This window comes from Vulpes lagopus, chromosome 7 (genome assembly GCF_018345385.1).
Source record: "Vulpes lagopus strain Blue_001 chromosome 7, ASM1834538v1, whole genome shotgun sequence".
In the NCBI taxonomy this organism is placed as follows: Eukaryota; Metazoa; Chordata; class Mammalia; order Carnivora; family Canidae; genus Vulpes; species Vulpes lagopus.
The window spans coordinates 16,191,003-16,217,723 of record NC_054830.1 but is presented as its reverse complement, the minus strand read 5'-3'; the positions used below and the strand labels follow the sequence as shown (position 1 = coordinate 16,217,723).

At 61.3% G+C, this 26,721-nt stretch overlaps 1 protein-coding gene across 8 annotated transcripts; it reads right to left on the bottom strand.

The window, feature by feature from the left end:
* Positions 1-1,874: 1,874 nt before the first annotated feature.
* On the bottom strand, positions 1,875-25,895 carry PTH1R (parathyroid hormone 1 receptor). 8 transcript variants are annotated; one of them, XM_041762531.1, is made up of 16 exons: positions 25,724-25,895; positions 23,506-23,668; positions 21,045-21,167; positions 11,133-11,235; positions 9,173-9,307; positions 7,650-7,715; positions 7,242-7,459; positions 7,023-7,117; positions 6,687-6,879; positions 6,044-6,197; positions 4,395-4,455; positions 4,006-4,072; positions 3,677-3,771; positions 3,117-3,258; positions 2,947-2,988; positions 1,875-2,432 (listed from the first exon to the last, which is right to left on the bottom strand). In XM_041762531.1, the coding sequence occupies exons 3-16, from the start codon at positions 21,117-21,119 to the stop codon at positions 2,037-2,039; spliced, it is 1,842 nt and encodes a 613-aa protein (XP_041618465.1). In that variant the 5' UTR covers positions 21,120-21,167; positions 23,506-23,668; positions 25,724-25,895; the 3' UTR covers positions 1,875-2,036. The 8 variants fall into 8 exon arrangements, with proteins under 8 accessions (XP_041618465.1, XP_041618463.1, XP_041618468.1 ...); XM_041762529.1 differs by having other exon boundaries at positions 23,506-23,561; XM_041762534.1 differs by lacking the exon at positions 7,650-7,715 and adding an exon at positions 7,460-7,570 and having other exon boundaries at positions 7,242-7,360; positions 23,506-23,561; positions 25,724-25,893.
* Between the last annotated feature and the right edge of the window lie 826 nt (positions 25,896-26,721).

The following is a 26,721-nucleotide window of genomic DNA, read 5'->3' as shown; positions in this document are numbered from 1 at the left end:
CTGGAGGAACACACATTCTTGAGGGGTGAGCACAGCCCTGTCCTGGGATGGAGGTCCCTGGTCTGTGAGAAGAGGCTAAACCCTGTCTTAAAAGAAATCCAGTCTGAGAGGAGAGGTTCAGTTCAGACTGGAAGCGATGGTCTCACCCAAGCTTGGGGCCTGGCCTTGTGTTCCAGGGCCCCCCAAGAGGGAAAGTACCAAGAGGGTGCATTCCTTCCAAGGGTCTTCAGAGGTCTGGGGGGCACCCAGTCTGAGGGGGAAGACACAGGCCTGTCCTAGGAGTACCCTAGGGTGTGTTTCAGGGTGAGTGGGCCTCATGGACTCGACTTCAGAAGCCTCCCAAGGAGGAGTCTGGGATGGAAAATAGGGCCCTGGGGCCCAGCCAGCTAGAGAGGCCTCAGCGACTACGTGTGGGGTAGGTGGGATGAGTTTGCCAGAAGGCCCAGGGGTCCTGTAGCTCGGAGCCCTGAAGAGGGACATGATGCAGACACCCCTAGGAAGGGGATGGGGGCCTGTCCTGCTTGGGTCTCCTCTGTCCGCCAATGCCTCATGCAGGCTCCTCCCTGCCACCTGCCTCCCAGAAGGCTCCCTCTCCCCTGAGCTCTGAGTGACCTCCTCTGGCCTCTCCAATGGGGCAGGGACTCTTCTAAACGTGGCTCAGAGCTCGTTGCTCTCCCTGTATGATCTCCAACAGCTCCCAGCATTCACAGCAGTCCTCGATGCTTAAACTGCCCCAGCGGCCCTTTGGGTCCTGGCCCTTCGCGCTCGCTCGCAGCATTCCAAGCACATCCCACCACACAGCGCTCATGGGTGCTCCAGGCCTTTGGGCAATCGTTTGCCTTCCCCGCCATCCTCAGCCTGAGGCTGCTCAGAGTGTCTCTGCCACCCCGCTGCTAAGTGAGTCTGTGGTCCTGGCCCCGTGACCCCCCCTCCCCCAGGGGTGGGAGTGCTGTTCGAGATGGGGAGCGCTTTCCAGATGCTGAGTCCAAAACCGTTTGCACTGAAGAGGGTAGGGGGGCCAGCTAGGGGTACTAGCCCGTAAGGCCCAGAGGCGAGACTGTCTGCAGACTTGAGAAAGAAGCTTGTTCTGCTCAGAGCATGGGGTGGAGAGGCACTTGGGTCAGTTCTCAGTATCAGGCGAGGAGGGCCTGTGCCATTCTAGAACCCAAGCCTGGACTGGGCAGAGGTCACGGGGGCAAGTAACCTGGCAGACAGGTGTTAGATAAGGATGCTTAGTGACAGCCTGAGATCCACGGTGAGTGGATGTACTGAGTCCTGCAGGCCCTCACCCCAGCCGGACCTGTGGGCTGACCCCAGGCTCCCTCACAGCCCACAGCTCACTTGATGGCCTTGGCACACTCTCAGTCTGGTCGCCAGAGGTATGTCAAATCCAGGGTGGGGGCTGGGGATCATGTGTGCAGAGCTCCGAGTGCCCCAGCCCCAAGGGGCTCAGCATGGCCACCAGACAGGCAGGAAGGGGCTTGGAGCAGGGCCAGGGACCCAGAGATCTGCCGTTGGCTGCTAGTGAACAGTGACAGGGCAAAAGGGGACGAGATGGCCTAGAGGAACCCGGGTTCCCCCACCCCACCCGAGGCCTGGGTCTCGGCAAAAGCAGCCTAGGTGGCAGCGTGTGGTGGGGAAAGGCTGCGGCCTGGCTCCTGCATGGCTCCACTGGGCCCCTGGGGGACCCCCGCAAACTCGGGCCACTCTAGGCCTCTCCCAGGTCCTTCCTGCTGGACTGTGTGCCCCACCGACCCCTCCAACTGGCCCGTGGCCCCTGGAGGCCCTTCAGAGGTGAAATCCAAGAACTTCTCTATGGCTTCCACCCCTCCCCTCCCGAGCCCCAGTTCAGACCACAGGAAGCTACACACCGCTTCCTTTTCCCTTTTCTTTCTTTTTTTTTTTTTCGTTTTTTTTTTTTTTCCTGTTTTGTCTTCCCAGCCCCAGCCCTGAGTGGGCAACTGTCCAACCGCCTGTCTCTTGGTCCGTCTGTCGGCCCTTATGTCCACGAGTCCAACCCTGGCACAGGTCCCCGGTCACATGACCGTCTCCCACTCCTCCTGCAGCAGGGCGGGAGGCCGCTCCGGCGCGGAGGCCTCCTCGTCCAGCCCCGAGCAGGAGCCGTTGAGGAACCCATCGTCCTTGGGAGCAGCCGTGGCAGGTGGTGTGGACGGGAGGGTCGGGGCCCCTGGCTTGGTGTGGCCCGGGATCGGTGGGTGGCCGTTGGTGGTGGCGGTGGTGGTGGCGGCAGCGGCGGGCAGCAGGCGGGGGCTGAGGGGCAGGCCAAGTCCCGCACGGGGGCCTACGTTGGTCACGCTCGTGTGAGACACCATCGGGCCGTAGCTGTAACTGCTGCTCCCACTTCGGGCCTTGCGCTTGAAGTCCAGGGCCAGTGTCCAGCGGCTCCAGGATTTCTTGATCTCGGCCTGTACCTGCGAGGGCCACGGGAGGGCGGACCGTCAGGTTGGCGGCTAACCCCTCCTCCTGCCATGTGTGCCCCCAGCCCCGGCCGTGCCCTTGTCCCTGCCCCTACGCTCAGCCCCGAATGGAACCAGAGGTGTGGGGTGTTCCTGGAAAATCCCAAGGCCAAGTAAAATCCCTGCATCCTCAGAAGTGGTGCCTGGCTGCAGGCAACAGACACACCCAGAAGCTACAAGGCTCCAATGGCCCCGGGGGGCTGAGTCCTTCAATTTGAATTACGGGGAATTCAGCCCTGGGGTTGGGAAGACACTGCCCCTGCCAGAGATTGAGGAGCCGGCAAATCCTAGCTCATCCTGAGCCTGAATCATCTGGAAAGACTCTCTGCCTTCAGAATGTCCTTGGGGATGTCTTGGAGGAACAGAGGAATTGGGTGGAAGAATGGAAATAAGACTTGGGGGACCCCTGGCACTTCTGTGTCCTCCTTGCCTGGCCCCAACGCTGCCCCCCACCTGCCACCCTGCTTACCTCGCCATTGCAGAAACAGTATATGATGGCGACAAAAAATCCCTGTGGAAAGACGTGTGTGGGGTCAGGGCCCAGAGGCCGCATCTGGAGAGCGTGGGAGTGGCCGCCCTGCGGCCCCTGCCCTGCGCCCCCTTCCCGCCCTCAGCCAGGCCTTGGCCAGGGCTGCGCACCTGGAAGGAGTTGAAGAGCATCTCGTAGTGCATCTGGACTTGCCAGAGCGTCCCTGAGACCTCGGTGTACGGCGTGGCCATGAAGACGATGTAGTGGACGCCGAAGAGCGGCATGAGCACCAGTGTGGATTTGAGCAGCTTCCTGGGCCAGCAGGGCAGGCGGCTCAGGGACAAGCCACTTCCCCTGGGTAGGCACTGTGCCACCTGCACCTGCCAGCCCCAAGCTCTAGGCGCCTAGAGTTTCAGCTGAGCCACCACCCTCTCAAAGCCACCCACTGCCCACCTGTCCCTCGTACTCCCTACAATCAGCTCTTTGAGGGGAGGTCTGGGTTTGTCCCTGCCCCCTGCCCCCTCACAGACCCCGCTCTAGGGCAGGGTCTAGCACTTAATGGCTTAGGTTGGCTCTGGGATGGCCCCAGAGAAATCCCATTACTGCTCAGGGTGGGGCCAGCCAGGGAGTCAGGAGCTGAGTCCTTCCCATGACACAGGCTCATTCCTGGGGCCTCTGTCTTTGTTTTCCTACGGGGCACTGGGGCGTGATGCCCCCGGGCACAGCTCACCGGTACTGCTGCCGCGTGTCACACCGGCCGGCATTGGTCTCCCGCAGCTTGGTGGCGAGCACCCGGACGATGTTGATGAACAAGATGAAGTTGAGCTGTGGGAGTGAGGCAGGGCTGCGTCTCGAGCTGCGCCCTGGCAGGGTGGGGGCGAGCGCCCTGGGGCCCACGGCCCTGCCAAGGCGCTGTGCTGCTGCTGCGTCTCCAAGAGGACCCTTGTCTTCCCCATCTGGGCCAGGGCGGGGGTCGGGTGCTTCTCAGGCCTGTGGCTCCAGCCCTGGCGGCGCCTGTAGCGCACGCCCCCACCCGGCCCCATTGCCAGCCCCGCTCACCACAATAGAGGCCAGGATGGGCACCTGGATGATCCACTTCTTGTTCCCGGAGCTCAAGTCCCAGCACCTGGGGGAGGCCGAGGCATCAGCTCCCACCCCTGTTCTCACCCTGCGCCCCCCCACAGAGTGGCCCCAGAGTGGTCTGCTCTTCAGGCAGCTGTTAGGGACAAAGGACAGGGTGCTGTTGGGTATGGCGGAGCCTGAGGCTGCCCTCAGACACTTCTTTTGAAGCAGCCTCTTGTGACCCTGAGAGAGGACCGGGCTCAAAGCCAGACAGAAAATGGTAGCGGGGCCCACTCAGGGCCAGGGTACAGGGAGCCCCCTCACACACTGCAGAGACCAAGGGGGTGCCGGAGGGTATCCCGGGCCCCTTCTCCACCTGGACCTACCCGGTGTTGGCCAGGGTGGCTCTCACGCTGACCCACACAGCCACGAAGACGGCGGGCAGACCTGTGGGCACATAGGGATGGTGCATGAGGGACCGTGGGCACTGCCCATAGACCTACTATGCAGGTCTCTCCCCTCGGCACACCCTGCCCGGCCCATTCCTCTCATCCTCCATGACCCCCCTCACCCCAGGCCCACGGGCGCCTGGTGATGGAGCCACAGGCTGACACGTGCTGCTCTGCCTCCCCAACAGCCTCCTCCCAGGACTCTAGCACTCAGGACCCAGTTCAGCCCTCTGCCCTCATCTTGGCTCTGCATCTCCTACCCACACATGCAGACCTGTCGGGTGCGTGGCAAAATAGGGCGTTGCTAACTTCCCCATGCCCAGACCATTCCCTCCTTGCCTTTAGGCTCGGGCTGAGAGTCCCTGGGGGGAAGGGGCCTAGTACCAGCAGTTTTCTGTCCCAGCACCGCCCTGCCCCCAACACACACACTCAGTTTGAAAGGTCCTAGCCGCCTCCTCCCCCCCAGGGATGAGGCTGGATGGAGTGACAGTTGTCATCCAGGCTGAGTAAAGGCCACAGGGGAACCCTGGTGTTCCCAGGCCTGAGTCAGCTCAGATGGCACATGTACGGTACCTCTGAATGAGCCCTGACTCTAGACAGGAGCCCGGGTTCCCGCCCTCCACCCCCTCACACTTCATTCTAGGTCAGGTGCACCCTTGGGAGGGGCAGGGTGTGACCTGGGTTTACGGTGGGCAAAAGAGCTGTGACATTCTTGTGTCCCTCAGTTCTGTATGCTCGCAGTCTGTGTGTTTCCTGCCCAACCCTCACACCCTCTAGCCCCAGAGCCCAGGTCAGTTCCAGGGACCAGAGCCCCAACTCTGGGGCTTGCCGTGGCTAAAGTCAAGGTCAGAGTATGTGCCAAGGGGCTGTGGCTGTTGACCTGAGAGCTTCTGGGTGCCGAGTGCAGGGAGGGCTTCAGCCACCGGGCCTACCCCTCTGCAGTCTGGCCAGTTGCCCCGGAGCCCAGCCAAGCTCTGGTGCTGCCAACAATAATGGACAATTATCAGTAACTCAATCCCAGAGCCCATGGGGGAGGAGTGCAGAGCCCCAGCAGCCCATTCGGCAGAGGGGCTGCTGAAGCCCCAGATGAGACCAAGAGTCCGGTCTGGGGCTCTGGGTCATGGATCCCACAGGCAAGGTGGCAGTGGTGTGGACAGCTCCACGTGGTGTGGAGATTGGTAGGGAAACAGTGCTTGGGGTGGAGGGAGCATCCCAGATCTCAACTCCAGCCCTAGGATGGCCTCTGACCCACCATCCCACTCTGATGCTGAGCTGAATCTTGGCCTGAGAGCACCCCCTCCCTCTCCTGGGTTTAAGCCTCCACGCCAGGTGAATCTGCCTCCAGGTGAGCCCCAACCCCAGGCTGAGCACCCACTCCAGATACACCCAGACCTCTGGCCAAGGCCTGTTGCCTGAACCTGGGATGGGGTTAGAGTCAGAGAAGGGGTGGGCAGACCACACACTGGTGGCTCCAGGTCCAGGCCGGGATATGCTGTGTGGACACCTCACTCTTAGTGGCCCCTTTGACCCTGCTGCCTTGTGGTCCCACCCTTGCCTTTGCCACGCTGCCCGCCGCGCCTGCATACCCCAGCCGAAGACTGTGAAGCCCCACAGGTACTTCTTCTCTGAGAAGAAGGCCATGAAGATGAGACTATGCAGGTACAGCCCCTCCACCAGAATCCAGTAGTAGTTGGTGGCCAGGAAATAAAGGAAGAAGGTCACAGCTACCCTGCAGCCCGCCTAGGAGAGCAGCTGATGTTAGCCAGAGGGCCGGCCTGCACCTGGGGAAGTCGGGGATGGGCTAGGGGATGAGCTCGGACAAGTGGTGCTGGCCGACGAAGGGCCAGGCTCTGGTCAAGGGCCAGGGCAAGGGCGCAGCTGAGGAGCGGGGGCAGGGGTGGGGGAGGATGTTGCCAGGGGCAGGAGGGCACTCAGGACAGGGGCAGGGGCCAAGGTGAAGAGGTGGGTGGCTGTGGGGTGCTGGGCAGAGGCAGGAGGGTTGATGAAAGGGGCGGGAGGGGGACAATCACAGAGTCCTTGGCCGAACAGGCGGGCAGCAGGGCTGAGGCTGGACTAGGGACACGGTGGGGTGTGGGGTGGCTGTGAGCGGGCCCACGACGATGACGGTGACTCCCAACCCGCGGTAGCAGGAGGCAGGGGGGGTGCCGAGCTGGAGGTGCCCGGGGCCGGGCCGCGGCCAGGGGTGGGGGTGGGGGCGGGGGCACTCACGTAGCCGGCGGTGGCGGCGGGCGGCGGGGGTGCCTGGGCGATGGCGCGCAGCTCTTCCTCGGTGAGGCGCTCGGCCTCATCGAGCGTGGCGCCCGAGTAGAGCACCGCGTCCTTGACGAAGATGCTCACGGCGCGAAGCATGAAGGACAGGAACAAGTGCATGTGGATGTAGTTGCGTGTGCAGTGCAGCCGCCTGCGGGGCGCGACAACACCGTGGGTGGGGGCCCGGGGACACGCGGGGGGGAGGGCGCCCGGGGAGCCGGGCTGCGTGCGAGGGGGGGGGAGGAGGGGGTGCGCAGAGGGAAGGTGTACCCCGGCCGCCCCGGCCCCGCCCACCTGAAGTAGGCCAGGATGAGCACAGCCACGGTGAGGGAGGCCAGCGACACGGAGTAGCCCACGGTGTAGATCATGCCCAGGCGGTCAAACACCTCCTGTGTGCGTGGGACACACAGTCAGCGCCCTGGGACTCAAGGCTCGCTCAGGGGTCACCAAAGGGGTGGAGGTGGCCTTATCCAGATCACCCCCTGATGGGGTGGGGAAAGGGAAAACTCGCACCCGTTCACGAGTCTCATTGGTCAGGAACTTGACACACTCGCTGTAGTTGGCCCACGTCCGGTTGTGTCCAGGCACCAGCTCCCAGCTGCCATTGCGGTCACAGCGACGGTAGGCATGGCCTGCAGGTCCACGGGGAGGGTCAGCGTATGCAGAGAGGTCTGGGGCCCTGAGCTCCCAGTGTCTCCTGGTGGTCCCTGCCCTACTCCAGCCGGCCTTACCTTTGTGATTGAAGTCATAAATGTAGTCGGGACAGGGCACAGCCACCACCTCACCTGGTGCCCCCAGCGGCCAGCAAAGGATGTGGTCCCACTCGGGCAGGCAGGGGCGCCCTGTGCCCACAGAGACAGACAGACAGGGTGGGGGACACCAGTCAAGTCCATGGTTAGTGACCCAGAAGAATGAACACACCTGTGGTCGCTGGCTCCCTCAGGGACAGGTGTGCCCCAGGACTGGAGAACTCAGACCTGGAGCGTTCTGGAGAGAATGCATTGAGCCTTACTACCTACTGTGTCCTCCATAGAACTGAATCCCTGGCCTCATAGAATTCACCTACAGCCCCTGTGTGCGGGGACTGGCACTGGCCCTATTTCCTAGATTGGCTGGTGGAGGCCAAGAGAGGCAAGTATAGCTTAGGGCCCTGCCCTCCTCAGGTACTCAGCCCCTGGCCAGGCCTGTCTCTTTTTCCTCTGCTTTTGGTCCCACCTCCAGGTGTCTCTGGAGAAGTGCAAGTGCCCAGACTAACTCCCTTAGTTGAAAATGTTTTCCGTGGGACCCCTGTCCAGAAACCATGGACGGGAGGCAGGAGGTCTAGCTGTGCCAGCTGGACTCCCAAACAGCTGCTGACCTCAGGCAGGTGTCCACCCTCTTTGCGTTCCAGTTTCTTCACTGGGTAGCTGGGATTGACCAGATCAGCCTGTGCTTCCACCACCATCCCAGACCACCCTAAGCACCTGCTATAAGACTTCAATGATCATTTGTAGGGGGAGGTATACTCCCCCAAATCCACGTGCTAATTGTGGCATTCGAGACAGGGTAACATATTCTACTTTGGGGTTCCAGCCTCACAGCAGAGATACTACGTGACCTTGGAGGGTCCCCAGCCTCTGAATCTTCCACTTTCTTCCCCCCTAGTTCCCTTCTTTCCCCCTGCAGGGCTCCAACCACAGGACTCTCCAGCCATCCTGGAAGGCTGCCTTGATGGCTGGACCCACCCCAGCTTGGTGAAAGGCTCTCTGTCCTGGGCACCATATTCCCAGCCCCGCCTGGCCAGGCCCACAATTCCCTCTGGTCCCTGGGGAGCCACAGGGTGACCACAGCCTCCCAGATGTGGCCCATCTGGAATCTGCTGCCCACCCAGCCGGTTCAAACCGGCCCTGTGGCTGCAGCCTGGGCTCTGAGTTTGTCTCTCCTTACCTTCCTGAGGGACAACACAGCCCTGCATCTCCCTCCCTCTCTTCTTCCCTCCTCTGCCCACTGTCTCAGGCCCCGCTGCTCCCAGCCACCCTCCTCTCCTGCTCTGTGTCTATGGCCCACCACTCTATGTGTTTTGGTGCGCCCTCTTCTGACACACTGGGTCCCAGTCTCAGTTTATGCCTCCTGGTACCCTCTCTGTCTAGGTCTTTGTATCTCTCCCTGCTCCTCTGTCTCCCAGGTTCTCTGTCATCTCTCTCCACAGGAGGGGCCACAGCCCTAGGTCCCCCACCCCGGGGTAGTGCGGAGCAAGTTCTCTGCCCAAATCTCCCAGTGGTCCAGCCCCCTCTGCATGATCCCTCCTGGGCTCTGTGTCCTCCCAGCCCCTCCCCTGCTTTCCTGGGGAGCGGGCCACAGCCTATGCCTTTCCACAAGAGCTCAAGAGCATGAGCTCACTGAAAGGGGATAGAGCCGTGGAGTGGGCGGGTCTCAGCCAGTCTTGGATGGACACACAGACATACCTTGGTGCCTGCTGCCAGTGGGCACCTCCTTGTCCTCCTCGGACTCAGGGTAGAGCTTCCCAGATGCCTTCTCTTTCTTAGGCTTCCCTGATGTGGATGCAGAAGCCCATCCTTTGTCTGATTCCATTATGTCAGCTGGAGAAATCAGAGCAGTCATGGCTGTCAACGAACTGTGCTATGGCAGGGGACCCAGGTACCTTCCTGCCTTAGAGGGATCCCCTTTGTACAGTGGGGTTGATCCCTGCCCTGCTGACAGCCCAGGCTGTTAGAGCTGAGGTAAGAGGTGAGAGACTGCTTTACAAACTGTAGAGCACTCGCCAGGTGCAGAAGTAAGCAGAGAGCATGGAGACTGTCAACAGGAGGTTCAAACGGGAGCGAACACCATGTGGGTGTGGGATCAACTAGTGGGTTGAGCAGTAAGTGTGGATAAGACTTGGGCAGAGGTCCTGTCCTCCGACCCAGGAGCGGGAGCCAGAGCCTGTGCAGGAGGACAAGACACCCACCAGGGGGCGCAGGACAAAAGTGGACAGTAGGGGTGATGTCCGTGGAGGTTAAACAGTGAAAATGAAGGCTGGCTGGAGCACGGTGCAGCTCAGGAAGCTGGCGGTGTGGACGCCATGAGCAAGAGTGTGCAGTTGTCAAGGGTGTTCAGGCACCTGCTCCTGCTGCTCCAGGTCTCTACCTCACTGCAAAGTCTCCCTCATTATCTGACCTGTGTCCCTGCAGTTACCTGGGCCCTCCCAGGTCAGGGTTTGTGGCAGCAGTGTGAAGCTGAGTGTGGACCCCCAGACTGGGATGGAGTGGCTGTGCCCGTTATCCTGCCTGACCCTGGAGCGTTAGTGGGAGGGGGGGAGCAGGATGAAGCGGAGCAGGAGGAGAGGAGCTCCATCAGGATGAGGTGCCATGGGGGGGGGGGGAAGTGCCCCTGGGCTTCAACTGGGAAAAGCACTAGAACCCAGAGTGGGGGGTGGGCAACGGATCCCCAGACCCTGATGTGATTGGGGCAGGGGACCAAAGAGCCACCAGAGGAGCCAGTATGGACAGGGCTGGGACTGCACAGACCATGTGAATCCCTGTGACTGTGAGCAAAGCCCACATGCGACAGTGTGTGTCACTGTGTGCGCTTCAGTCCCTAGCAGTGTAGGGGCCAGCTCCAGACAGGAAACGATTCCCCTCGGCCAGTCAGGGGGGTCTGGGCCTCTTCCAGGTTGATGAGATTAATCAGACAGGCAGCAGAGGCCTGAATGCCTACTAATGAGCTCCCAGCAACGCTTTCCAGGAAGTGGACTCAGGGAAGAGATTAGCTGGAGATGAGGCAGGAACTGGGAAGGCAGGTGAGTGCCCCTCCCACCTTGACCTTGGCAGGGGTCCCTGAAGATGCGGTGCTGGTGTGCAGAAGCCCCGCCGGCCCCATGTCAAACCCCCTCTCCTGGACAGAGACCATGATTCAGAGTCATAGATACCCTTCCCTACCCTCTATCCTTCTCCCCATCCAGTCCCGTGGACCCTTGATTCTCCTGACCCTGGACACCTTAGCCTTGTCCTCTGGCCAGGTGGCCTTCAAAGATCTACTTTTTCTATTGGACCTGCCTTGGATACCTCCTCCTCCAGGAAGCTGTCCCAGTGCACCCCAGTGGGGTTTGGCATCCTACTCTGCTCCTGATCCTGGTGTGCCCTGCCAGGGCTAAGCCTGTTAGGGATGATTTAGGCTGTGGCTGCCTTCCTACTGCCCTAATCCCACCCTGGGAGGGAAGGCTCTGCATTTCAGCCTGCTGACTTTGATCACAGCTGACCCACCTCGCTTGGGCCTGACCCTCCCTTTAACTGGAAGCCCTCTCCCCTGCTGCCCCGTGGTTCTGCATCCTAGGCTCTCACCTGCCTTGGGCTCCTTCCCCGCTTCTCCTGACCTCGCCCCCAGACCCTCCTTCTTTGGCCGCGCCCCACCGGGCTCCGCCCCCACCTGGCCTCTGCAGGACTTCTTTGAGCCGCTTCTGGCACTGGGCCTGGGCGCGGTGCAGCAGGAAGATCTGCTCCTCTTTGGTCATGACGTCATCTGCATCCACCTACCAAGTTGAACGTCAGACTGCAGGCAGGACTTCCCAACCCAGTAGCAGGTCCCACAATCATCCCAACCTCTCTGAGGGAGTCCCGCCTTTCCAAAGACCCTGAGTCTAGAATTTGGGAACTCTGCCTTATGTAGCTCCCACTTTACCGATGGGAAGCTTTGGCTCTGACGGATAAAAGAGGGAGGGGGGATGTCCCCTGCCTGCTCGCTAGTAACCCTGTGGGCTGCAGCCACTGATACTCTCGGTCCAGTCTGTTCCCCAAGGGTACAGGGAAAGGGATTGGAATGTCCCAGGATGTATCCTCACAAGATCCTGTCTGTGGGGGGCCTAATGGGGAGAGGGGGTGGATAAGGAGTGGTGAACTCTGGGGATATAAACCAGGCCTGGATTCTTTCAAGCCCTGGTGCCCTGGGGGACCTTGGGAGTCACCAATTTCCATCCTGGCCCTCACCCCAGTCAGTGCTTTCCCCAGTGAATGGTGAGTGCCTCAGCTGCTCCCACCCTGGAGATCTCAAGAGCCAGAGGTCGGAGGAACTGCTGGCAAGTGGTCCGGCTGGGCGGCCGGGCACTCCTGTGCGGGCTGTGCGCGGCAGGCACCAAGCCGCTGCTTATCTGGAAGGCCCTTTAGCCCTGCAGACCCCGAGCTCCGACGGTGCCAGCGGGCCCTTGCTTCCTCCTCTTCCTCCCGACCTGCACACCCTGGGCATTGGCTGCCACCCGCCGGGACACCTGGCATCATTTTGAGGAAGAGAACCAGAACTTCACGGGCATCTGGGGGCTGAACCCGTGTTCCTCTTAGGGTTCCAAGAGGGTCAGAGCAGGCCGCACGCTGCCCTGGGGAACGCTCCGGGCGACCAAGCGGGCCCTTCCGCGAGCGCGACCGCAGAGGTTAGGAGGCGGCTCGCGTCCCCGTCCCGCTCAGGTCTGACGCGTCGTCCCCTGAGGCCCCGGAGCAGGGCTGTGCGCGCCGACCCCGCCGGGCGGAACCGGGCCCCTCGGCCCCGCAGCGGCAGGGCTGCCGCCCCTCGGACGCCCCGGGGCCCCTGCGAGCGCAGCGTGGCCGGGCGCAGAGCCAGGGGGCGGCGCGCTGGGGACGGGGCGGCGGCGGCGGCGGCGGCGGCCGGGGCGGGAGCGGGCTGCAGGGTGCGGTGGACTGACCGCGTCTCTCGGCGGCAGCCGCAGGGGCTCCAGGGCCGAGGAGTCCCCAGGGCGCTCGGCCCGGCCCGGCCCGGGGGCCGCGGCTTCCACTTAGCGGCGGCGCGTGCGCGTGTGCGCGTGTGTGCGCGTGTGCGCGTGCGCGGCGTCGGGCGGACCGCGCTCCGCTCCCGGCCGTGCGCTCCCGCGCGAGCAGCCAGCGGCGGCCCCGGCCCCGGCCCGGCCCGGCCCGGCCCGGCCCGGCCCCGCGCGCTCGGCGTGGGCACCGTCCCGCATGCACACCTGGGGCGGAGCCTCGGGGCTGGGGACACGCGTGTGAACAGCGGGCGTCTGTCGGGTGACTGTGCTTCCTCTGCCCGCGGGAGCCTGCGACCTCAGCGGGGCCCCTGCCCTGCCCCCGCCCCCACCCCAGGAAGGGCCGGAGCTCAGCCCGACGTGCTCCCTCCTCTCCCGACCCGGCTCTGCAGCCTCCCCGCCCAGCGCCGCCGACTGGGGCAGAAGCGACCTGCAGGACGACCTGCCCGAGTCCAGAGGATCCAAGATTGACCTCAAGTTCTCTCTGTGCGTCTGGCACTGGGGCTCCCTGCGTGGCTGCCCCGCTCACCCCGACCCATTATCGCACCCTTTCGCTACTGTTGCCATCATTACAACTAGTACCTCCATCAAGAGCCACCACCACCTTCACCAATGACACCAACACGACCGTCACCATCCCCCATCACCACCGCCACCACGAGCACCATCCCAACAGAGATGAGGACCCCATTACCATCGCCACCACCGGCCCTACGCCCACCATGACCAACACCGCCACCACCAGGATCACCGCCATCTGCGTCACCACTATCACCATCACCACTGAAGGTGACATTAGCACCATCAGCCCCATAAGCACTGTGGGTACCGCCTCTGCCGCCGTCTTATCCTTACTCCCTCACCACACCCCCGCCCCCACCTCCATCTCTCTCAAGACAGATACCACGGATGGAAAGCTCCCGAGTGACTGAGGTATCCACCAGCCCCCGAAGACTGGCACACCAGCCCTCCCAACAGACAGACTGGCCTGCTGATGTGACGGAGGGCTGGCTGACATGGGTGGAAAACTGCCCATTTGGCAGACTGACTGACAGGTGTGCTAGCTGGGCGATGGCCAGGGACTAACACGTGCTCTGCTCAGCCCCCACCTACTGCTGTTGGCTTTTCCCTCTCTGTGGCCAAGAGGCATCCCCTCGTCTCTGGAGTCTGGTTTCCATGGTGGGGCTGGGAATGCCTGGGAGAAAGGAAGGCATGTGTCTCCAGCACCCCATGGCCCTCAAACTCCTCCATTCATCCACAGGGATGGTGCCCCCACCCTGGACTCCCAGAACTTATAGGCCCCATTTCTCTGACTGCCACTGCAGCAAGAGGAATCCAAGCCAGAGTCAAGGAAGCACCAACCCAAGGCAAGGAAGGCAGTTCCACACCAGGTTCACTTCACTTGCCTTGAGTGCAGCTCCCCCGCCTGCAACACCCTCGTTTGCCCCTCCCTCCAGCTGCACCCTCTCCTCACCCAAGGAGATTCTGCTGGCCAGCACAGGAGCTTGGATCGCACCTCCACCACTGACTGGCTCTGTGTCTAGGAAAGTTGCTTAACCCCTGTGATCAGAAAGATGATAGGGCTGTTGGTGAGGATTCAGTGCGGTACTGCGTGGAGAGCCTGGGTGTGGGTGGGGTCGGGGCAAAACTGGTTGCTCTAATTGCTCCCATTAGCAGCAGCAGCACCAAATCATGGCTCTCCCACTCTGGTTACGGGCACCCCTGCTGCTGGGCATTGAGGGTGGCCCCAGGCTGGGGACGTAGAGTGGCAGGGGGAGATTGGTTACATGAGTAAGTCTAGGGGGCTACAGTGAGGGGTGGATGGGAGGTGGGACTCCAGGAGGGTGAGGAGCAGGGAATACGGGAAGGCCCACTGGGTCATGTGGTGTGTGATGAGCTTTTGGGGTGATCCAACCTGGACTCACAGTAAGAGCCCAGATCACTGCCAGTACTCCCCCCGTCCCAGAAAGCCTGGGCTTGGTGGAGGGGCAGGCAGGAGGACCCTTCATCTGCCCCTGCCCCAACAGGAAGCTTTATGTCCTCGGGGTGGAAGGGAAAGTGCAGCTCTGATTCCCCTCCTGGCCCGGTGACTCTGTCTGCTGCTCCCTCTCCCCACCTTTCCCCTCTTCCCCTTCCTTTGCAGAGTTCAGATCTTTCTGGCCCAGCTCCTGGAGTGAAGGACTCAGGTGTGCATCAGTTTAGATACATAGAGTCTGCAGATCTTGGGTTTCAGGAGCAAGAGGTGAGGGAGCCAGCGCTGGATCATGGCCAGGCATCACCCACTAACTGACGGGGCCACCGAGCCCTGGCACCGGGTGTCCCGAATCCCTCCCTACATCCCTCTTAGGGTCTCACGTTAGGGCTGACTTCCCCTGACTTAACCACCCTGGGGCTTGGCTTCAGTGTCCCTCGCCTTGGCACACCCCCCATGTTGAACCTCCCAACACAGAGCCTTCCTGTGTGCACATGTGTGCACGATGTGCATTTTGTGAACATGCAGGGGGTGGGTGGGGTGATGCCCTGACCTCAGCCCTGAGCTGAGAGGAGTAGGGAGAGAGGCATCCTGGGAGCAATGAGCTGGTGTTTGTGGGGCTCCAGGCAGGGTACAGGTGGAGGCTGGAAGCCAGTCTGTTATTTACAAACATAGAAGCTGCTGTCCCAGGGAGAGAGTAGTGTGTGGTCAAGAGGCCCGGATGTGTTTCTCATTTCCTGAGTTCAGAAGCCCGGAGGAAGAGAAAAGCCATCTGCTCATTACCCCTCCCCTGGGGGGCAAGCAGCTCCTTCTACCTTGCAGGAAGCCCCATTGAGGAAAGATCGGTGTGTCGGGAGTTGGGGATGGGAGTGGTGGCGGCAGTGCGGGTGGAGGTGAGGACAGGGAGGAGACAGCATCAAGGCTGGTGATGGTGATGGAGGTGTGACGGTGACAGTGGTGGTGGAGAGAGCCAGTTCCATGCCACTGACCAAATGAGGGCCACTCCTCTCAGTTTCTCTCCTCACTGCCAAATTCCACACATTTGCTGTCTGTGATCCCAGACATGCCTACATTCTCCTCCAGGCAAAACTAAGGAAGGAATACAAGGGCTACTTCTCCAGCTGCCTACACCTCTGCCTTTGGGAAAGGGGCTTCTTCCACGGAGTGGCGTCAGCCTGGAGATGCCCTCTTGGGTCACCTCATCCATCCATCCACCCTGGTTCAGCCTGGTCCCCTGGGGGAAGGTGACTGTTGGCTTCCTGCTCTCCTCTGGAGTAAGCAAACCTGCCTGTTGGTGTCCATTCAGGCCCTCTGCCCACTGGCACCTGCCAGTGCCCCTGGAGCTTTGTCCACACCTCCTTTACCTTCTACCACAGCCCCTTCTTACAAATGGGGACATCAAGGCTCAGAGTCACAGTTAAAAAGAAGAGGCCCAGTCTGCTGGACCCTGAAGCAGCAATCCTGGACGAAGCACCCATTTCCATGGATGCCCGAGTGCGAGCCTCAGTCCCAGCTTTCCAGAGTCCTCCTGGGCTGTGTCTTCTGCTGCATCAAGCAAGTGCCTCCTAGCAGAGCCTTTGAGGCAGCCTGCACAAAGGGAATTCCGGGGTGGGGGCAGACAGGATCACATGGCCCTGGTGCTGATGATGGCATCTGGTGCTCAGCTCTAATGGGACAGAGGACAGTTGCACCCTGGTGTTAGGAGTGAGGAGAGTGGTACCTCCAGAAAATCCAGAAGGAGAAAACCTTGGTTCACAGGAGACCCCCTCGTGACCTCCTGGCCTTCCTGCATCTCCTCTCCAGGTTCCACTACTGGGACCTGTGCTGGCACCCATCGATGTATCCCGTGCCAGCTGGCCAGGGATTGCTCCCCGCCCCTTGCTGCCCTCTGTCTGTCCGGCTGGCCTGAGCAGGCTGGGACGGGCTCCCTGCCGGGGACACTCCTGCCCCGCCACCGCTGACAAGTGCTGACTTTTCCTCCCCCTCTCCAGGCCTTCCTGAACAGGCTGCCTGTGTTCGGGGCTGGGAGGGGCCGGGGGGAGGCACTGTGACGCCTCTCATCCTGGCCAGCGTGGACGCCTTCAGGGCAGGCGGTGGGATGGAGCCTGGGATGGCGGAGTTGGCTGCTGGACCCGGTGGATCTTCACAGGCGGCCTCTACCTGGCCTGCGGTACCAAGGCCCAGAAGGATAGCATGGCCTAGCCTAACCGTACGCCTAGTCAGCAGAATAGGATCCCACCAGGTCTCACCTCCACCTAAGGCTGGTCCTAGAGTTGGGGTTCTTTAGGGTATAGAGGTTTCTGACATCTTTGAGAATCTGAGCGAAACTGCCCTCTCTCCCCGTCACACCGTCTTTGGCAGACAATATCAGGGGTCTGCAAAACCCCCATCCCACCCTTTCCTTTTCCTAGGGACTCACTCCCCGCAAGAGCTGCCTTCCTGATGTGGTGGCTGGACCAGGGAGTGTCCCCAGAAGGCCCACAACAGGAATCTGGGGGAGGCCGCTTGACGCCTCATTAAAACATTCCGAAGAAAACCCAAGTTCCCGGGAGGGCTCGGCCCCCCTCCTCCTGCTCTGTCCACAGGCCCTTCCCAGAGCTGGGGTGTGTGGGGGGTGTTTAAGGGCAGGTGATATAAAAAGCCTCAAAAAATCAATACAAAAAAGACAAATAACCCATAGAAAGATGAGTAATGGCTCTGAACAAGCTCTTAGAAGAGGAACAATAGACCAATGCAAAGTCCAAAACTCATGGGTAATTGGCAAATTAAAAGGACAAGAGACACCATTTTTCACCTATCAGAATGGCAAAGGTGAAAATCTTCATAACTACCCTATGAGACAGAGGGAGTAGGAGAGAGACCCTCCTGGTCACTTCTGGTATTGTGCATAGAAACTGCCACAGGCTTTCTAGAGGGCAGTTTGGCCATGTCTTAAAAAAAAAAAAAAAGGAAAAGAAAGGAAAAGAAACGTGCATGTGCTCAGACCCAGCAATGAAGAATCTAGAAATACCCTACAGGGAAATGGTCACACAGGGACATAAGAGGGCATTTCAAGGAGCTTCCCTGCCACTGTCTGGAATCATACACGCACACACAAAAACTATACAGAAAAGATCTAAATGTATATTTCTGGGGGCTGCTAATGAATCCTAGGTTTTGGAATACTATACACCATTAAAATAATAGATTTATATTTACTGACAAGAAGATCTCCGAGATACACCTCTTAAGTAAAAAAATGTACACAGCAGAGCTTTACCTACAGATACCACTCATTTAGCAACAAGCAGAAAACTGACAGAACAAAACTCTGCTTTATACGTACACAAAAAGGGTTATCTTTTGGAAATAAACAGACAAAGGTCTGGGAGGAAGGTCTGGGAGGACATCCCCCACACAGACTGTTAAAAATGGTTTTCTCTCGAAGAGCACTGGGACTCGGGAGTCATCAAGAATGAATTTTGTTTAATCTGTGTTATGTGACTCTTTTATAAGAAAGAACATATTCAAGGATTAGTTCAATTAAACATAAGAAAGTACAAGCAAAAAAATAGAAAGATTTTATGAAAGAAGGAAAGAAAGAAAGGAACAGAGAAACAGAGAAAGAAAGAAAAAAAAAAAAAAGAAAAGGAGGAAAAAATTTTAAAACCCGCCATAGGACACGGGGATCTCCTGTCAGCACATCCCTCACCTTGCTTTGGAGGAAGCTCAGCACGGGAGTCTGAAGACCTGGGTTCAAGTCCCACCTCTGGCACAGACTCACTGCGTGAACCTCAGGACCCTTTCCCATAAAATGGGTGGGTGAACGGGACGAAATAAGAAAACATTTGTGACAGTTTCTAGCTCAGCATCGGGGGACAGTCATTGTTCAATACATGGTGGTTCCTTCTGGTCTTTAAAAAATGGGCCATGGCCACACTGGCCCTAGAGCAGGCTGGGGCCTAACCTCCCCAGCCACCACAGTCCCTCCTGTGCCTGACCCCGAGGTCACATCTCTATGCTCGAGGCCCATGTTGACCTGCGGCCTCTGCCATGGCAGTTTCTCCTTCACATGTATGCAAGCTCAGGGCGTCCCCAGGATGAGGCGCCCCCAAGGCTAACACCATCCTTTGCTCCCTACTCACATCTGTGGGTCCATCCCTTCCTCCAAAATTCACTCCATTTGGCCCCCAGCACACAGTTACTATTCTCTGTAAGGACAAAATGGACCAGCTGAGTCTGGCCACAGCCCTTTCCTCCCGGTGGGATGCTTTTTGATCCCCCAGCCCCGAGGTCCCTGGAGACGGGAGCCTGCTCCTGGGGCTGGCTGGGCAGGCAGTACACAGGTCTGGCAACAGAGGCCACCAGCTGAGTTCAGTGGACTTGGTGGGCATCAGCACAGATGTGGATGGGAAGGGCAGTCCCCAGGTTCAACAGAGGAAGCTGGCAGGCTGGCAGTGTCTCGCTGGCTCCAGCTGAGCCCAGGGGGCCTACAGGGGATTGGGTGATCCTTGAGCCACATCCTCCAGCCCTAAAACCAGGGAAGGCCCATGGCCTCAGTGTCCAGCCACGGATGTCCCCAAAAGGTCTCAGGGCAGATCCAGCCATGGCACCCCTCCTGCCCTGCCCTCAGACCTGCCCCAGGGCTAAGCCAGGCAAATTCTCTGCATGTGCCTCAGCTTCCCCAGAAATCAGTGTGGGGCTCTGGGCACCCGTTACCCTCTTCCCATAGAGACACAGGGCTTGGCAATAGATTGGCACGTGAAAAAAGATGGTCCTACTGATTTCGTGATTCAGATTATTTTAAAAATGGGAACAATAACAAAACCTTTTTTTCTAGGGTTGTTGGAAAGATTAAAACTAATTAATACAGTAAAGTGCTTAGGACAATGTCTGGCGAGTAGAAAGCACCAAAAAAGCATTGATTAAATGAAAAATAAGAACTAGACCTGGGTGCACATGTGCTCACAAATGCGCACACACACACGCGTGTGCACGACTATGCCGCTGCAAGTCATGTGCAGACCCACAGCTTCGGACACATGTGTTCACACACGACTCAGCCACACGCTCACCCGGATCTAGAGAACAGCCTGCCCAGAGTCCCAGCGGTCCCGCTCTGACAAACAAACGACTCTCAGCACCCTCACGTCCATCATCCTGTCTACCCCAGGGATGTGCACGCAGATTGCGGCTGGCTCGGCACACACTCTGGAAGGGACGGTGGTGGGGAAGGCACGCCTGGCCCAAGGGGGAGGGTGGGGAATTGGGTCCGGGTCCTGGCATTTATTTCTTGTAAATGGCCTTGACTTCCCCATCTATAAGTTCTCGTATGGGGTGAGGTTTCTGGCTTTGGGGAGCCAGAGTCGTGAGGGCATGGGCACCGGGGAATGGGTCTTGCCACGCTGAGGGCCCCCCTCCGCCCCCCCCAGGAGAAGAGAGCCCCACTTAAATCAGGGGATTCTTAGGCAAATGTTTCTCGCTAGTTTTTTGCAGAAGGTGTGGAGGATAGCCCCGGTCCCGCGGGCCTTACGCAGGGCTGGAGGACTCCCAGAGCTCCTGCCTTCCCGCCTAAGGTTCTTCCCCGGTAGGGAGCTGGTCAGGAGAAGGTGGCTGCCTGCCTGCCTGCCTGTTTCTCTAGAAGGCACATGCCCACCTGGGAGGTACTGGGGAGGCAGCAGGGGCCTTGGAGCCGGACACACAGGCAGACAGCCTCCTCAGCAACGGGCTAGTCCCGTGAGACAGGGCTGCTGTGGGATCCGACTACTCCCCGGGTCCTGGCCCCCCATCTCTGGCCCAGAAGGGGGAGGATGCTCCCCCCGCCCAGCCTCTGCCAGTCTCTCCTTTTCTCTGCTATTCTTGGTCTATCTACTCCTTCTGCTCTGGGGAGCTCTCATCTCCACCCCCTTTGTCTCTCTTCTCTCTCTCTTGCTTATCTCCCAACCTGCCTCTTCTCTCTCTCTCTCTGGTCTCCTCTTGGTCTCTGCTCTCAGGATGGGGGTCCCTCACTCACCAGAGTCCCCCTCCAGCATGTTTCTTCTGGAGGAGTGTCCTGTGAGGGTGGTCTCCTTCAGAGGACCTCCATCCTTCCTCCGGGCCACATCACACTCGCCTCCCTGGGCAAGAGCGTCTGCGTGTGTGCATGCGATGGCGAGAGCTGGAGGGGACCCCTAAATCCTACCCCTAACCTAGGGGATTCTGACCTCAGATCCACAGCCCTGTGTCCAGGACTGCAAACAAAACTTGCAGAAAACAGAGGCCCTGGAACAAATCTGTGGGACCCTCGATCAGGGCCAAAGCCAGGTCTACCGCTAGATCACACTGTCATCCCCGAAGGCGACACAACCGGAGCAGTGGAGCTCACAGAAGCAGAAGATAGAAGAACCCCAACCACAGAGTTCCAGACTGGGACCCCAAACCCAAGCTTCAGCCATAAGGAGATGGGAGCCATCTGGAGCCGAGTCCAGACACCCCAGAGACAGCGGGCACCGGGGATCTGGGGTCAGAGGGGCCGTTCATCCAAAGTTCAGACTGCCCAGGGAACCCAAGACTCCGCGCCCCGGACCCACCCCAGGCACCGCGGAGCAAGCCCGCAGCCTGTCCCCGAGTGCCGCGAGGGACTTACCAGCGCGTACGCGGAGCTGAGCACCGGGCAGCAGAGCAGCAGCGCCAGGCCGGGCGCGATCCGGACGGCCCCCATCGCCGCCGCCTAGGGCCCCGTCCCTCGGGGCAGCCGCCGCCGCCGGCCCTGGTGGTGGTGGTGGTGGGGTACAGAGCTGCGTCAGGCCGGGCTGCCCCGCCCACGCCCGGGCCTAGGGGACCCCGGAGGCCAGGCGGCCCGAGGCCCCGGGGCCCGGCGCGGGGCCCATGCGCCGAGGGCGAGCGAGCGAGCGAGCGCAGGGGAGAAGGAGAGGGAGGGAGGAGGGAGGCCGCCGGGGGCCGGGCGGGCGGCGGGCGGGCGCCGAGCGCTGCGGAGCTGCCCGTCTGCCTCGGAGCGGAGAAATCACATCCATATGGCCGGGCCCCCCGCCCCCGGCCCGCCCCCCGCCCCCCCGCGCCGCCTTTTCTTTCTTTTTTTTTCTTTTGGGGAACTGGGAGCTGCGGCTTCGCCCCACGCCCAGTGGGGGAGGGGTCGGGGGAGGGGTTGGGGTCGCGGTCTGCGGGGGGCGAACCGGGCTGTTATTTTTAGCTCGGCCGCGAGCCCCGGGCGGGGCGGGGAGGGGGAGGGGGCGGGGCGGGGCGGGGGGCGCGCTTCGAGGCGCTCGGGCGTGCAGCTGAGGGACGCGGCCCTAACTTCGCAACGACGCCGAGCCGTTCGGTGCTCCGCCGCCAGCTCCGTGCGCCTCAGCCCCCCTCGGGTCCCCATCGCGCCTGCGGCTGCCTCCCGAGCCCTCGGCGCATCCCGGGCCGGCCCCGCCCGCGCCCGCGCCCGCGCCCGCGCCCGCGCCCCCGCCCGGAGCACGCCCGCGGCCGGACGCTCTGCCTGTCGGCCTGTCCGTCCGTCTCCAGCTCCCCCAGCCTTGGCCTCCGTTCTCGCAGCGGCCCCGAGCTCCGTTTCGGTCACTCCCTCGCTCCCTCCCTCCCTCCCCTCCCCCTGCTCTCTCTCTACGAAAACATTTGCAAGTTTCCAAAAAAGCCACGGAGCCGAGCGGCACGGGGCTGGCGGCTCCACCGGGCTCCGAGGAGGCGCCGCCGACTGACACCGAGACGGAGCAGCCCGCCGGGGGCCCGGCCCGGCCCCGCCCGGCCCGCAGCCGCCCCGAACCCAACGCCGCCCCCGCCCGCGCCCCCCGCCCCGCCCCGCCCCGCCCCGACCCCGACTCACTCCGAGCGCGCCGCCGCGGCCCCCGCCCAGCCATGGGTGTCGGGGACCCCCCGACAGCCTCCCCAGGACAGCGCCCCGTCCGCGGCCCCGGGGGCACCTCATGGGGCTCTCGGGACGCCCTCCGGCCGGCCCGGCCTCCAGCGCCCCCCGCCCGGCCGCCGCTCCGAGCCGCCGCCCGCCGCGCGCGTCCCTCGCCTCGGCGTCTGCCGCTCCCCCTGCCCCCGCGGCCGGGCGCCGCGCCCCCCCGCGCTCCCCGGGCCTCCCCCGCCCCCGCCCCCGCCCCCGCCCCCGCGCCCGCCCGGCCGAGCCGCCCGGCCGAGCCCGCTGCCCCTGCCCCGGGACGCTCCTCTAGAGGCCGCGCCCCGGGCGCCGGCGGCGGGGGGAGTGTGCAGGGGACGGGGCCAGGAGCTCGGACGTCGGGGCCCGGGCACGTCGCCCGGGACGCAGCCGCCGCTCGGTTCTCCTCTCCGGGCAGCACAGACGGGGTTTTCCGGTCGGCCTCCGGGGCCGGGGCCGGGGCCGGGGCCGGGGCCGGGGCCGGGGGCCTGAGCCCGGAGCCGGGCCTCCTCGCGGGACGCGCCCCGCCGCGGCGCTCGGGCGGGCCCGGGGTCCCCGGGGAGGCTCCGGGCCGCCAGCCCCGCCCCGCCCCGCTCCGCCGCGGCCGCGCCGGGACCCCCCGCTCGGGAGCCCCGAGGGGTGGGCCCGCGGGGCTCGGACCCGCCCCCGCCCGCCCCCGCGCGCCCCCGCGCGCCCCCGCCCGCGGCTCGGGGCTCACGTCTCTCCCACCCTCCCCAGCCTCGACCCTCGCGGACGCCGGCCCGGCCTCCCCGGCTCCGCCCCGGGCTCCACCCGGGCGGCTCCAGCCGCGGGACCCCCGGCTCAGCTGGGACCCCCACTCCCGAGCCCCGCCTCCTGCTCCACCCCTTCACACCCCCAAACGGTCCTCGCGGACTCGGGTCCACTGGGACCCTGGGCTTGGGGGAGGAGCCGGAGGAGTCTTTGCGGGCGGGGGCGGGGGTGCAGGGGGGGCGGGGTTGCGTGCTCTGGGCCGGGAGGGGACGGCGGAGCGCTAAGAGGAGGGGGTCCCGGACCCCCAGCCCCACACCTTTCAGGATCAGGCAGGGAAACTGAGGTGCTTGGAGGGCCCGGGGTGCCTGGAGAGCAGAGAGCTTTAAGGATGCTCAGGAGCAAGCTCATGTGGTGGTCGGGGCTCTTGGAGATACCATCTGGGCTAAGTGGCAGTCCCTGCCCATCCACTTACCAGTTGTGGATCCTGGGCAGGACGACTTCCTGCTGTCTGGGCCTCAGTTTCCTCATCTGTAAAACGGGGACTTGACCAGCTGATTCAAAGGGCACTTTAACTTTACTGTTTTAGTGCTGCAGAGGGTAAGACCCATGGGCTCTGTGGACTCCCCAGACTCAGCCTGTGGAAATTGAGCTCCTCAGAGCCCCCAGACCAGCACCACCCCCTCTTCCATCTCAGGGATGGCCCCTACCCTCCATGTGAATGGATCCACAAGCCGAGCCCCTAAGGTCACTGGAATCCAGCTCTAGCCAGCTTTCCCGGCAGCCCATCCTTGTCCAGGCGCAAATCCACCCATCTCCCCTACTGGCCCCACAGCTGTTTTCTCCGTGACTCTGTGGCCACACCCTTCTCTGTGCCCCACTACCCTCAAGTTTCTTGCCCTGGTGATTAAGGACTACCCTGTTGGAGGCACCGGCCTGTTTGAGGTGACTCTCCCCAATAGGTACTGTCCACTAGACAGCTGAGCTTCTCCCCATGTTCACTCCTCTGTCCTTGCCTTTGTCGTTTACTCTGCTGGGATCACGCTTCTCTTGCCTGGTGTAAACAACATCCCTCCCTCCTCGAGACCACATCTTTTCCACTACTAGCAGGGGGCACAGGTGGGTGCTGTGACTTGGGGGCTACCCCCTGTGATGTATGGGTTTCTTGGGAAGAGGGACAGAGGCCCACGTGCCCAGAGTGGGTAACTAAAGAACATTTGTGGTTCTCCAGTGTTATGTTTTGATGGTCTTGGTTTTATGTCTCTGTTTCTATCCATTCTAATGACCACCCCTGCCCTGTGGTGATGGGGGGGGGGAACCAGTCATGGAGGGATGGGGGCAACTGGGGTACAACTGGGGACTAATGTAGGGAGTCCTCAGATACCAGGAAGCTTGAGATTGGGAAACACACAATATTTGTACTGGGGAGGGCCAGGGTGGGCGGTGGGAAGAGCTGCAGAGAGGGGTCTGATGGCTATGGGCCTCTTAAGGGTGTTCCTCTGGCCATGACTCCATGTGCCTCACCCCAGACATGCCTGTTGAGGTTGATCCCCTAAGGCACCTCCTGGTCTCTGGTTAAAGTGCCACCGTGGAGGTTGTGTGTCACACATTAACTGGTAGCACCCCAGTGCTTAGCAGAGCCAGCCTGCCCTCTTTGTCAGGCAATCCCCGTGGGGCCCCAAGGGTCAGTTTCTGGTTAGTTTTAGGTCAGTTTCAGTGGCGTTTGAAAAGGCTTGGTTGGGGGCAGGGAGTCCCCTTTGGTGACTCCCGTCTCTGATGGGGTCCTTGGAGGAAGAACCAGGGTAGTCACTAGAGCTCAGACCTGGAGCAGGGTCTGGACTCTGGCCCAGGGGCCCTAAACTGGGCTCTGCTGCCATGAGTAGGGCTGTGGCCAAGCTCTATAGACCCTAGGGCCAGGGTGGGCAGCAAACTCAAAAAGAAAATACAGAGACTCAGCTCTCAGCTCTGCTGCCTGGACTTGGTCCCTCAGAAAACCCCTCGTTCCATTCTAGGGGCTCTCTGGAAAAATTGGCCTGCAAACCCTCAACAGTTCGTCCCCTAACCCTAGCCCCAAAATCAGCTGGAATCCCAGTCTCAACCCCGACCCCATGCGGGTCTTTAGCCCAGTGTGACCTCTAACCTCTGGCTGAACCCTGACCCCAGACTGAGCTTCCACCAAGCCTCAATCCCAGACCTCTCTCTGGTTCCAGTCCCCTCTGGAAGCTTTTCAAGGCAAGAGGCTGGTAGGGGAGGGGATGGCCAGGCCATAAGTGAACTGAGGTGCCACTTTTACAGCCATTTCGGCTGCTCATAAACACCCCCCACCCGGATGAGTCACTGGAGGCTCCCACAGCAGCTGGTCGGGCAGCCCCCTCCCCTTGCAGCAGGAAGCCTGGTTTTCTCACCTCTCAGGAAGGCAAAGGGAGGGAAGCTGGGGGCACAGGGGGCTGGGAGGCTGTGTCCAAGGCAGGGAACACTCTTGGGGCGCCTGGAGGAGACCCCCTGCTATAGCAATGTCAGATCCACAGGCATCTCTGTGCAGGCATGCCTTGTCTGCTCCACAGCACGACACGGGTACACACACACACACACACACACACACGCACACGCACACACGCACACACAATGGGGTACCATGGCTTTGCCCCTCCCAGCTGTGCTCGGATCCCAGGGTTACCTTGGATCCCACTCACCTGGAGCCCACAAGGCCTTCCAAGTAGGGCCTGGGGACTCAGAGCAGGCTCAGGTTGGCCATGGAGGAGAGGCCATGGATCGTCCTTGCGGCTTCTGTATGGTTCAGGCCTAAACAAGGATGTTGCTGCTAGGGACAGGAAGAGGCTTGAGTGAGAGCTTTCACTTGAAAAGAAAAATTAATTATTTTTTACTAAGCCCTGCACCAGCCCAGGACTTTGTCCCAGACCCCTGGTGGGGGAGCAGAGGCAGGTCCAAGGGTAGCAGTGTTTGGTACCCTGAGCTGGGCCCTCCCCCACCTCCATGGGTATGCCTGCCAGGCTCCCAGGCCTCTGCTGTGGATGTGCCTCAGGGGTCCTCTCCTGGCTCCACCAAGCCCATCTCCAGCCAACTGTCCTTCTATTTGTTCCTGTGTCCCTGTCTGCCCTTTCTGGCCTCTCCCACATCTCAGAAATTTCAGGCCCCTGTGAGGTATGGACAGAGCCCCGTGAGGATTTCATTCAAGTTTTGGGCACCTGAAGAAATCAGATGGAAGCTGAGGGCAGTTCATACCCAGGTCCCAGGCAGGAAAGCTGAGACCTGAGAAGGCCTCTCACCTCTCTGTCCTGGGTACTCAGTGTTCCCCGACCAGGTGACATGTGGGGACACTCATTCTACGCAGCCCTGGTTCTAACCCTGCAGCCCCATGGCCGCTCTGAATCTGCCTCCTCGTCCACTGCAATGTGGGTTCTTGGCATGAAACCAGCCAGTGTCACCCAGGCTCAGAGTCTGCTTATGCAGTGCCAGGTCCCGGAGGCAGAGGGTTGTGGACAGGATGACCTGCCTTCCTCTGTGGTTCTGTGAAATGAGCTCTGTCTGAACCAGGGCTGGGTCCAGACACGGAGAGTGAGGACGTGGACGGATGGGGCGGAAGAGGCCCTGCCAGGTTCTGGAACCTCACCCCTGCACCTGGAGACCCTGGCTGGAGGCTGCCCTTCTGCCTGAGTCCAGCCTGAGCTGG